General features: G+C 39.4%; 1 protein-coding gene across 1 annotated transcript in view; it reads left to right on the top strand.

Annotated features, from left to right (window-relative positions):
* LOC114892135 (protocadherin beta-2-like) overlaps positions 1–3,727 on the top strand; it is a 4,952-nt gene extending 1,225 nt beyond the window's left edge. The window contains 1 exon segment of the mRNA XM_029216818.1: positions 3,716–3,727. Within this exon segment, the coding sequence (XP_029072651.1) occupies positions 3,716–3,727 (12 nt within the window).
* The last annotated feature ends 8,826 nt before the right edge of the window (positions 3,728–12,553 follow it).

Here is a 12,553-nt window from a genome sequence, read left to right as displayed (position 1 = left end):
TTCTTTTTTAGTACAGTTTATCAGAGGATATCGAATGTAGTTCCCTGTGCTGTACAGTAGGTACTTGTTGTTTATTTATTCTCTATAAAATAGTTTGCATCTGCTAATCCCAAACTTGCCATCCATCCCTCTCCCAGTTCCTCTCCCCCTTGGCCACCACAGGTCTGTTTTCTATGTCTTTGAGTCTGTTTCTCCTATATAGGTAAGTTCATTTGTGTCCTATTTCTGATTCCCTGTATAAGTAATATCACATGGTATTTGTCTTTGTCTTTTTGACTTCCTGCATGTAATATGATAATCTCTAAGTCCTTCCAGTTTGCTGCAAATGGCATTATTGCTTTATTTTTTACGGCTCAGTAGTACTCCATTGTATACATGTACCACATCTTTTTTTTCCAATTTTTAAATATTATTATTATTATTCTATATCTTTATTGCAGTATAATTGCTCTACAATGGTGTGTTAGTTTGTACTTTATAACAAAGTGAATCAGTTATACATATACGTATGTTCTCATATCTCTTGCGTCCCTCCCTCCCATCCTCCCTATCCCACGCCTCTAGGTGGTCACAGAGTGCCGAGCTGATCTCCCTGTGCTATGCGGCTGCCTCCCACTAGCTATCTATTTTACGTTTGGTAGTATATATATGTCCATGCCACTCTCTCACTTTGTCACAGCTCACCCTTCCCCCGCTCCATATCCTCAAGTCCGTTCTCTAGTAGGTCTGTGTCTTTATTCCTGTCTTACCCCTAGGTTGCTCATGACATTTTTTTTCTTAAATTCCATATATATGTGTTAGAATATGATATTTGTCTTTCTGACTTACTTCACTCTGTGTGAGGGACTCTAGGTCCATTCACCTCATTCCAAATACTTCAATTTCGTTTCTTTTTATGGCTGAGTAATATTCCATTGTATATATGTGCCACATGTTCTTGAACCATTCATCTGTTGATCGACAGTTAGGTTATTCCCATATCTTGGCTTGTGAATAGTGCTGCTGTGAACATAGGGGTGCATGTATCTCTTTGAATGATAGTCTTGTCTGGATATATGCCAAGCACTAGGATTGCTGGATCATAATGTACCTCTTTTTGAACTTTTTGGAGGACACTGCTTATTGTTTCCTCTAGTTGCTACACCCATTTACATTCCCACCAATAGTGCGGGAGGGTTCCCTTTTCTAACACCCTCTCCAGCATTTGTTCTTTGTAGGCTCTTTAGTGATGGCCATTCTGACTTGTGTGAGGTGATACCACTTTGTAGTTTTGATTTGTGTGTCTCTAATAAGCAGCAATGCTGAGCATTTTTCATGTGTCCGTTGGCCATCTGGAAGTCTTCTTTGAACAAATCCCTATTTAAGTCTTCTGCCCATTTTTGGATTGGTTGTTTGGTTTGTTTGTTGGTTTGTTTTGAGTTATATGAACTGTGTGTATATTTTAGAAGTTAATCCCTTGTCGGTCGCATCGTCTGAAAACATTTTCTTTCATTCTGTGGGGTTTTTTTTTTGTTTCGTTGATGCTTTCCTTTGCTGTGGAAGAGCTTATAAGGTTGATTAGTCCCGTTTGCTTATTTTTGCTTTTAATTCTTTTTTGTTGGCCAGCTGATCTAAAAAAGCATTGCTAGGATTTTTGTCAGAGGATGTTTTGCCTATGATTTCTTCTAGGTGTTTTATGGTGTCATGTCTTTATATTTAAGTCTTTAAGCCATTTTGAGTTTATTTTTGTGCATAGTGAGAGGGAGTGTTCTAACTTCATTGATTTACATGTGGCTGTTTATCTTTCCCTATACCACTGACTGTAGAGACTGTCTTTTCTTCATTGTATATACTTGCTGCTTTGTCAAAGATTAATTGACTGTCAGTGTGTGGATTCATTTCTGAGCTCCTTATTTTGTTCCAGTGATCTATATGTCTGTTTTTGTGGCAATACCACACTGTGGGTTTATTTTTTTTATTGAATTGTAGTTGTGTTACAACATTGTGTCCATTTCTGCTCTACAGCACAGTGATTCAGTCTTATTGACATATATATTCTTTTTCATATTCCTTTCCATTACAGTTTATCACAGGATATTGTATATAGTTCCCTGTTGTATACAGTAGGACCTTGTTGTTTATCCATTCTGTATATAATAGTTTGCATCTGCTAATCCCAAACTCCCTGTCTAGCCCTCTCCTAGTTCCTCTCCTTCTTGGCAACCACACTTCTGTTCTCTGTGTCTCTGAGTTTGTTTCTCTTTGCAGATGAGTTCATTTTGTCATGTTTCAGATCCCACATATAAGTGATACCATATGTATTTGTTTTTTTCTTTCTGACTTCCTTCACTTAGTTTTGGGAAGTGGTACTGGGAAGATGTTTTCCATACGGTGTTATGGAAAGAGTGGAACGAACTTTTTGGCCAACCCAATGTGATGAATCTCTTGGTCCATCCATGTTGCTGCAAATGGCATTATTTCATTCTTTTTTATGGCCAAGTAGTACTCCATTATATATATGTATGTGTGTGTGTATATATATATATATATATATATATATACACACCATATTGTCTTGATCCATTCATCTCTTGACAGACATTTAGTTTGTTTCCACATCTTGGGTATTGTGGATAGTGCTCCTATGAACATAGGGGTGCATGTATCTCTTTGAATGATAGTTTTGTCTGGATATATGTCAAGGAATAGGATTGCTGGATTATAATGTAACTCTTTTTGAACTTTTTGGAGGACACTGCTTACTGTTTCCCCTAGTTGCTACACCCAATTACATTCCCACCAGTAGTGTAGGAGGGTTCCCTTTCCTCACATCCTCTCCATCATTTGTTATCTGTAGAGTTTTTAGTGATGGCCATTCTGACTGGCGTGAGGTGGTACCACTTTGTAGTTTTGATTTGCATTTCTCTAATAATCAGCAATGTTGAGCATTTTTTGATGTGTCCATTGGCTGTCTGGATGTCTTCTTTGAAGAAATCTCTATTTAAGTCTTCTGCCCTTTTTTGGATTAGGTTGTTCGGTGTTTTTTTGTTTGTTTGTTTTGTTCTTTGGGTTTTGGTGGGGTTTTTTGTATTGAGTTCTATGAGCTCTTTGTGTATTTTAGAAGTTAAATAATCCCTTGTTTGTCACATCGTTTGAAAATTTTTTTTTTTTATTCTGTAGGTTTTTTTCTTTGTTAAGCTTTCCTTTGCTGTGCAATTACTTATACAGTTGAGTAATCCCGTTTATTTTTGCTTTTAATTCTTTTTTGTTGGCTGGCTAATCTAAAAAAATATCGCTTGGATTTTTGTTAGAGATATTTTGCCTATGATTTGTTCTCGGTGTTTTATGGTGTCATGTCTTATATTTAAGTCTTTAAGCCATTTTGAATTTATTTTTGTGTTTGGTGGGACGGAGTGTTCTATCTTTATTGATTTACATGTGGCGTTTATCTTTCCCTATACCAGTTGCTGAAGAGACTGTCTTTCTTCATATTATATACTTCCTCCTTCATCAAAGATTAATTGACTGTCGGTGTGTGAATTTTTTTCTGGGTTCCTTATTGGGGTACATTAATCTATATGTCTGCTTTTATGTCAATACCACTCCGTGTTTTTATTTATTTAATTATTTTATTGAAGAATATTTGATATGCAGGGATGTGTTAATTTTCTGCTCTGCTGCACAGTACTTAGTTTAACTGTATAAAGATTCTTTTTCATATTCCTTTCCATTACAGAGTATCACATGATGTTTATAGTTGCCTGTGGTATATAGAAGGACGTAGTTATCTATCCATTCTCTATGTAATAGTTTACATCTGCTAATCCCAGACTCCCAATCCATCTCCCCCCCATCATTCTCCCCCTTGGCAACCCCTGGTCTGTTGTTTATGTCTTTGAGCCTGTTTCTGTTGTGTAGGTAAGTTCATTTGTGTCCTATTTCTGATTCCACATATAAGTGATAACATATGGTATTTGCCTTTCTCTTTTTAACTTCCTGCATTTAGTGTGATAATCGCTAGGTCCTTCCATGTTGCTGCAAATGGCATTATTTCATTATTTTTATGGCTGATTACTAGTCCATTGTATACATGTACCACATCCTCTTGATTCCTTCATCTGTCCATGGACATTTAGGTTGTTCCTGTGTCTTGGCTTGTGAGTAGTGCTGCTGTGAACATAGGGGTGCATGTATCTCTTTGAATAATAGTTTTATCTGGATATATGCCAAGGAGTGGGATTGCTGGATCATAATGTAACTCCTTTGGTACTTGTGGGGGGACCCTATTTACTGTTTCCCCTAGTGGCTACACCCGTTTACATTCCCACCAATAGTGTAGGAGAGTTCCCTTTCCTCACACCCTCTCCAGCATTTGTTCTTTGTAGGCTTTTTGGTGATTGCCATTCTGACTGGTGTTAGGTGGTACCGCCTTGTAGTTTTGATGCATTTCTCTAATAATTAGCATGTTGAGGATCTTTTTATGTGCATTTTGGTTATCTGTATCTCTTCTTTTGAGACATGTCTTTTGGCCTTCTCATTTTTCAAAATTTTTTTGATATTCAGTTTTATGGCCTTATTCTCATTTTGTTCATTGTTTTGAATTTTTTTGTAGGCTTGTTTTTCTTTCTTTCTTCTTTTGTTCTCCTGTGATTTGATGACTGTCTTTAGTGTTATGTTTGGATTTTTTTTTCCTCTTATGTGTGTATCTCTTCTAGATTTTTGGTTTGTGATTACCATGGGGTTTTTATAAAGCAATTCATATATATATATATATATATATATATATATATATGATTATTTCAAGTTGCTCATGTCCTGCTTTCAATTGCCTTTTAACACCCTGCATTCGTACTCTCCCCTCATTTACTGTGTTTGATATACTTTATATCAAGTTGTTTTCGTGTATTCCTTAACTGCTTATCGTGGATATAGATGGTTTTACTTCTTTTATTTTTTAACCCTCTTACTAATGTCCTACTAACTTTTTGCAGGGATGATTTTCTACCTTTACTTTTTTTTTTTTTTTTTTTTTTTTTTTTTTTTGGTTCGCGGGCCCCTCCCTGCTGTGGCCTCTCCCGTTGCGGAGCACAGGCTCCGGACGCGCAGGCTCAGTGGCCATGGCTCACGGACCCAGCCGCTCCGCGGCATGTGGGATCTTCCCGGGCCGGGGCACGAACCCGTGTCCCCTGCTCTGGCAGGCAGACTCTCAACCACTGCGCCACCAGGGAAGCCCTCTACCTTTACTTTATGTTTGCCTTTACTAATGAACTTTTTCAGTTTGTAACATCCATGTTCCTATTTGTGACCCTTTCTTTTTTGATTATAGTATTTCCTTTAACATTTCTTGTTAAGCTGGTTTGGTGGTGGTGAACTCTAGCTTTTGCCTGTCTTTAAAGCTTTTGATCTCTCCATCAACTCTGAATGAGAGCCTTGCTGGGTAGAGTATTCTTGGTTGTTGACTTTTCTCTTTCATCAGGTTAAATATATTGTGCCACTCCCTTCAATTTCTGCTGAAAAATCAGCTGGTAGCCTTATGGTGGTCCCCTGTGAGAGTTGGTTGTTGCTTTTTCCTTGCTGCTTTTACTACTCTCTTTAACCTTTGTCACTTTAAGTACAGTGTCTTGGCGTGTTCCTCTTTGTGTTAATACTGTACAGAACTCTCTGCACCTTCTGGACTTGGATGTCTGTTTCCTTTCCCGGTTAGGGAAGTTTTCAGCTATTATGTCTGCAAATATGTTCTCAGCCCCCTTTGTCTCTCTCTTCTCCTTCTGGTACCCCTATAATGTGAATGCTTGGTATTGTGCCAGAGGTCTTTTAAATTGTCTTCATTTCTTTTCATTCTTTTTTTTCTGTTCAGCATCACTGATTTCCACTACTCCATCTAGCTTGCTGATCTGTTCCTCTGTATCACTTAGTCTTAGTCTCCTGTTGATTTCTTCTACTGAATTTTTTTTTTTTTTTTTTTGCGATACGCAGACCTCTCACTGTTGTGGCCTCTCCCGTTGTGGAGCACAGGCTCCAGACGCGCAGGCTCAGCGGCCATGGCTCACAGGCCTAGCCACTCTGCGGCATGTGGGATCTTCCTGGACCAGGGCACGAACCTGTGTCCCCTGCATCAGCATGCGGACTCTCAACCACTGTGCCACCAGGGAAGCCCTCTACTGTATTTTTTGTTTCAGTTATTGTATTCTTGATTTCTGTTTGGTTGTTCTTTATATTTTCTAACTCCTTGTTAAAAACTTCTAACTTCTCACTCGGTGCAGCCATTCTTCTCCCGAGTTCTTTGATCAACTTTACGATCACTACCCTGAACTTCTTTTTGGTTAGATTGCCTATCTTCACTTAGTTCTTCTTCTGGGGTTTTATCTTGTTCTTTTCTCTGGAACATGTTTCTCTGTCACCTCATTTTGCCTAAATTGCTGTTTTAATTTTTATGTATGTGATACGTTGGTTATATTTCTCAACCTTGGAGAAGTGGCCTTTTGTAGGATATGTCCTATGTGTCCCAGCAGCACATGCCCCTCTTGTCACCCAAGCTATATGTTCTAGGGGTTCCCCCTATGATGGCCATGTGGGTCCTTCTGTTGTGGCAGGCTATATGGGTGGTATGCTAGGCTTGGTTGGTTCCCAGTCTGGTTGGTTGCCAGACCCTGCCTTATGTGGAGGCTGCTGTCTGCACATTGGTGGGTGAAGCCAGGTACTGGGGTTAGTGCTGGCCTACTGGTGGGCAGAGACAGGTCCTGGTTTCTGGTAGCAGGACCCAAGGGTTCTAGAGCTGGTATCTGATTGCTGATGGGGGGGTGGTTCCTGACAGAGTTGGATACAAGGTCCTGGGTATGCTGAAGTTTGTGCTGGCCTCCTAGTGGACAAGGCTATGGCCTAGCTGGTCCCAGGGCAGGGTCTGGCCTGCTGATGGGCAGGCTGGGTTCTCAGGTTCAGGGATTATGGTTTTCTTGAGTCTGGTATCTGCCCCCTGGTGGGTGAGGCTGGTCCAGAGGCTAGAACAGGCTCTGTGGAGGTCAGGACCAGGGACTAGGGGATTCTGGGACTGGTGCCTGCCCGCTGGTGTTTGGAGCTGGGTCCTGGTCCCTCTGGTGGGCAGGGCCATGTCCAGAGGTGACTGTGGGCTCAGGGTTCCTAAGGCAGCCTGTCTGTTGATGGGTGTGGCTCTGTCCCTGCCCAGTTAGTTGCTTGGCCTGAGGCATCCCAGCACTGGCATCTCCGTGCTTTTGGGTGGGGCCAGGTCTTGGTGCTTATGAGCTAAAGGGAGGATTCCACAACAGCACTTGCCAGCACCAAGTGTCCACATGGTAGAAGGAGCTCCCCAGAATGGCCTCTGCCAGTGTCTGTGTTCCCAGGGTGAGCTGTAGTTGCCTCCTGCCTCTCTGGGAGACTCTCTGAGATCAGCAGGTAGGTCTGACCCAGGCTTCTCTCAAATTACAGCTTCTGCCCTGGGTACTGGAGCATGTCAGATTTTGTGTGCTCCCTTTAAGAGTGAAGTCTCTATTTCTCCAGCCCTCTGGGACTACTGAAAGTAAGCCCCACTGGCCTTCAAAGCCAAATGCTCATCTTCCTGGTGCAGGGCCCCCAGGCTGGGAAGCCTGTGATGGGGCTCAGATTTCTCACTCCTTTGAGAGAACCTCTGCAATGTAATTATCCTTCAGTTTGTGGATCACCCACCCAGCAGAATGGGACTTGACTGTATCACCAGTCTGCCCCTTCTACTCATCTTGTTTTGGTTCCTTCTTTATGTCTTAAGTTGTAGAAAATCTTTTTTGATATGTTCCCGTCTTTTTCATAGATTGATTTTTCTGGAGATGGTTGTGATTTTGGTGTGCCTGTGAGAGGAAGTGAGCTGAGGGTCTTTCTACTCTGCCGTCTTGGCCAATCCTCCTAGGATTTTTGATTTGAGACCTTTCCTTTATCCAAATATATGTATTTAGTACTATAAATTTCCCTCTTAGCACAGTTTTTGCTGTTGTCCACAAATTTTGATATGCTATATTTTCATATTCATTCAATTCATTGCATTTTAAGACTTCCCTTGAGAATTACTCCTTGACATGTAGATTATTAAGATGTTTGTTATTTAGTTTGCAACTGTGTTGGAGTTCTTCATCTTATCCTTCTATTATTTATTCATTTCTAATTTGCTCTCATTATGGTTGCAGAGTAACTTCTGTATCATTTTCATTTTTTTTAATTTGTTGGGGTTTGTTTTATGGCCCAGGACATAGTCTATCTTGGTATAAGTTCTGTAAGCATTTGAAAAGAGTATAATTCTGCTTTTATTATGTTCTGAGACTCTGAATTTAATTTAAACCTTCTGTATTAACTGGCTTTCTCTGACACTACTCTGGTAGAGGAAGAGAGAAAGCTGACTCATTATTGCCAGGGAGAGTTGGAAGTCCAGGTTCCCCACTTGGCCTCTGTTGACATCTGAAGAGGTGAGCTACTCATTACCATGGGTGGGTGGGAGTTCCAGCTTCCCACATTTTCTCCACTGATACCATGGCAGGTAGGGGATAGGAGTGGGGAGGCTTGTTACACAAGTGTGTGAAACACAAGCCTTCCCACTCAGCTTTGCTAGCATGGGTGGTAGGGGGACTATTTTTTTTTTCTGTGTTGTTTGTCCAGAGTAAAGCAATTATTATCTAAAAGTTTTATGTCTTGCTAGGCTTCCCCTTTCCTGATCCATTGGGTAGAGTAGGGTTGGGTTTTTTTGTTGGGTTTTTTTGAGGCTTTTTTTGCCTGTGACTATTGGCATTTCTGGATTGTCAGCTTCTTAAACTCCAAGTGTGAGATATATGAGGGGGGAAAAAAGTAAGAAACTCATGACTGTGTTGTTGTTCCAGTTCCTAGATCCCTAGCTGGTCTGCCCTCTTCTCTCTACCTTACAAATTTTTCTTATGTTTGTTTTATATATAATTTGAAAGGTTCTTAGTTGTACTTATCAAGAAGTATGGGGAAAAGTATGTTTATTCCATCTTCCTGGAAGTCGAAGTCTTACAGTCTAATGTTTAATCATTGCTATTTTCTCAATATAGTCATTCTATCCATCTATAAAGAAAGGCGGTTGGGAATGGTGGAGGGAGAGAGTCAATAGGAGGGGGTAGAGTGACCGAGAGATTGGGATTAGTTTTGCCAATATTTAGAGTTTTTGTATCTGTTGATAGTGATATTGGGAAATAATTTTTCTTTTTTATTTCTCTTGACCAGTTTTAGTATCATAAAATTAGTTGAGGGGTGCATCAGGTACCCCCAAGATCACCCTTTGATGATTTGCTAGTAGGAGTCACAGGACTCAGCATCCAGTTTTACTTACAACTAAGAGATACTAGAACAAAAAAGAAAACAAAGCTAAATCAGCAAAGAGTAAAGGGACATGGGTGAAATCTGGAGGAAATCAGGCACAAGTTTCTAAAAATTCTCTCCCTGTGGAGTTACACAGGCCACACTTGATTCCTCCAGTGATGAACTATGACAACATGTGGGAAATGCTGTCTACCAGAGAAGCTCATTAGAAACTCAGAGACCAAGGTTTTTACTGGGGTCTGGTCATTTCGCTACCTGTCTTGGGCCAAAATTCCAGACTCCAGAAAGGAAAGGTTTTCAGGATAAATCACAGTGAGCCACTTCTATCATTTAGGGAAAGCTTTATATCAGTGTAGTTAACTGTTTATGATTCAAGTCCCCACACTGCCTTTGCTTTGGGTATTATATCCAAGAAATCATTGCCAAGGCCAATGTCAAGAAGCTTTTCCCTAGGTTTTCTTCTAGGAGTTCTAGTTCAGTTCTTATATTTAAGTCTTTACCTGTTTTGAGGTAATTTTTTAGTGGTGTAATATGAGGTCCCAATTTCATTCTTTTGCATGTGGATATCCAGTTTTCCCAACACCGTTTATTGAAGAGACTGTCCTTTCCCCATTGAGTATTCTTGGCACCCTTGTCAAAGATCAATTGACCATGTATGAATAGTTATTTTTCTGGGTTCTCTGTTCTGTTCTATTGGCTAATACATCTGTTTTTATGCCAGTATCACACTGTTTCCGTTACTGTGGCTTTGAACTATATTTTGAAATCAGGATGCCTCCAGTTTTATTTTTCCTGCTCAAAATTGCTTTGGCTATTTGGGGTGTTTTGTGGTTCCATGTTAATTTTAGGATTGTTTATTTCTGAAAAAATGCTATTGGGATTCTGATAGATCTATATTGAATCTGTAGATTGCTTTAGGTAAAATGGACGTTTTAACAATATTAATTTTCCCATACATGAACACCAGGTGTTTTCCCATTTGTGTTGTTTTGATTTTTTTTTCAATTGTGTTTTACAGTTTTCCATGTCTAAGTCTTTTGCCTCCTTGTTAAGTTTACCCTTAAGTATTTTATTATTTTTGATGCTAATGTAAATTGTATTGTTTTCTTCATTTCCTTTTCAGATAGTTTGTTAGCATATAGAAATGCAACTGATTTTTGTACATTAATTTTGTATCCAGCAACTTTACTGATTTCATTTGTTAGTTCTAACATTTTTTTTATGTGGAGTCTCTAGGGTTTTCTATACATAAGATCATGTCATCTGCAAACAGAGATAATTTTACTTCTTTCTTTCTGATTTGAATGCCTTTTATTTCTTTTTCTTTAGCAAATTATCTTGGCTAGGACTTCCAGTACTATATTTAGTAAAGTGGTGAGAGTGGGCATCTTTGCCTTGTTCATGATCTTAGAGGAAAAGCTTTCAGCTTTTCATCATTTTGTATGATGTTAGCTGTGGGCTTTTCATATATGACCTTTACTGTACTGAGGTGAGTTCCTTATGTACTTAATTTGTTGAGACTTTTTATCATAAAAGGGTGTTAAATTTTGTCAGATGCTTTCTCTGCATCTGTTAGGATGATCATGTGATTTTTGTCCTTCCTTCTGTTCCTGTACTATATCACATGATTCGCATATGTTGAAGCATCCTTGCAACCCAGAGGTAAATCCCATTTGGTCATGCTGTATAATTATTTTTAATGTGCTATTAAATTTAGTTTGCTAGTATTTTGTTGAGAGTATTTGCATCTATATTCTTCAGGGATATTGGCTTCCAGTCTTCTTTTCTTGTGGTGTCTTGGCTTTGGTAACAGGGTGATGCTGGCCTCATAAAATAAGTTTGAAGATGTTCTCTATTTTTCTGAAAGAGTTTAAGGAAGATTGGTATTAATTATTCTTTAAATGTTTGGTGGAATTCATCCATTAAACTAACTGGTCCTGGGCTTTTCGTTGTTGAGAGGTTCGTAATGTTTTGATCCATGATCTTGGAATAGGATTTTTGCAGCCCATGCTAATTTGCCATCTTGGCAAGAACCAGAATCAGTATTATCTTTTCTCTTTCTGCCTTTCCCTCTATTCTCTTTTTCTATGTCTTTAATTGAACATATATTAGGGTTTTTTCAATCTATGTTCTATGTTTTCGTGGCTGGTTTAAAACTTCGGTCCAAGATTTTTTGACACTCCTGTATTCAAGAGGTAGGACCTATGTCCCTTCGCCTTGAATCTGGTCTCTGGCTGCTTGATCAAAGTCAAAAAAGTATAATGAAAGCGATATTTGCTCTTGGACCCCAGCCGCCATGTTGCAAAGAAGCCCAGGCCATATAGAGATGGCACATGCAAGTATTCTTGTTGACTGCCAACGTCAGTGATGTAAGGGAAATCACCCCCAGATGATATGCGCCCATAGTTACCATGTCAACCCCATCTTTGAGCCTTTCTATGTGAGGCCTCAGAAAACAGATCAGAGACAGCCCATCCTCACTGTGCCCTCACTGAATCCCTGACTCAGAGTCCATGAGAAAAGTAAAATGGTTGTTTCATGCCACTAAGTTTTGGGGTGGTTTGTAACTTTTTGTTCTGTTATTGATGAATCCCATAGTTATATACAAATTTACTAATTTGTTCTTCAATAGCTCCCAGACTAAATTTTATACCATCTACTGAAGTTTTATTACATGACTATGTTTTGTTTCTAAAATTTCTAGTAGGCTCTGTATATATCTATCTAGTTTGTTTTATTTCAGTCTCATGTTTTATTTCTTCCATAATTTATTGCCCATTTTGTGGGTATAATCCCAAATTCATCTTCACAAGTGTCTTCTTAAATTTTTTGTTTTGAATAGTACTTTTTAAAAAATATAATTCTCTTTCCTTCCTCTCCCCACTGATGTTCACCTCCTAGACCACCCAGATATGCTCTAGAGTCAGGTCTTGTAATAGTGACTTGGGCTTCTGATCCAAAATAGTACAGTTGATGTCCTTGAGCCTGTTAGCTATAAGGTTTAGTTCATAGTCTGTGCCTTCCAGCCTCCATAGGTCTGAAACATACTACAATGTATAACTTCAGGAATCTTTTGGTGGTTTTTTAACCTTTTTCCATGAACAAGACAGGCCCATCCCAGATCCTGGCTCTAAGCAATGACCCTGGCTTTTATTCTCTATCTTTCATGGAGAACCTTTTATTCTTGATACCCCATAGCAGCCAAACTAATGGGAACCAATGCCACCATCTGATTTGGCAGCTCAGAAATGCAAGGATT

The sequence above is a fragment of the Monodon monoceros genome, unplaced genomic scaffold, assembly GCF_005190385.1.
Source record: "Monodon monoceros isolate NGI ecotype Baffin Bay Population unplaced genomic scaffold, NGI_Narwhal_1 Super_Scaffold_12, whole genome shotgun sequence".
Lineage (NCBI taxonomy): Eukaryota > Metazoa > Chordata > Mammalia > Artiodactyla > Monodontidae > Monodon > Monodon monoceros.
The sequence above is the reverse complement of the archived record's forward strand: the minus strand, read 5'-3'. Positions and strand labels throughout refer to the sequence as shown.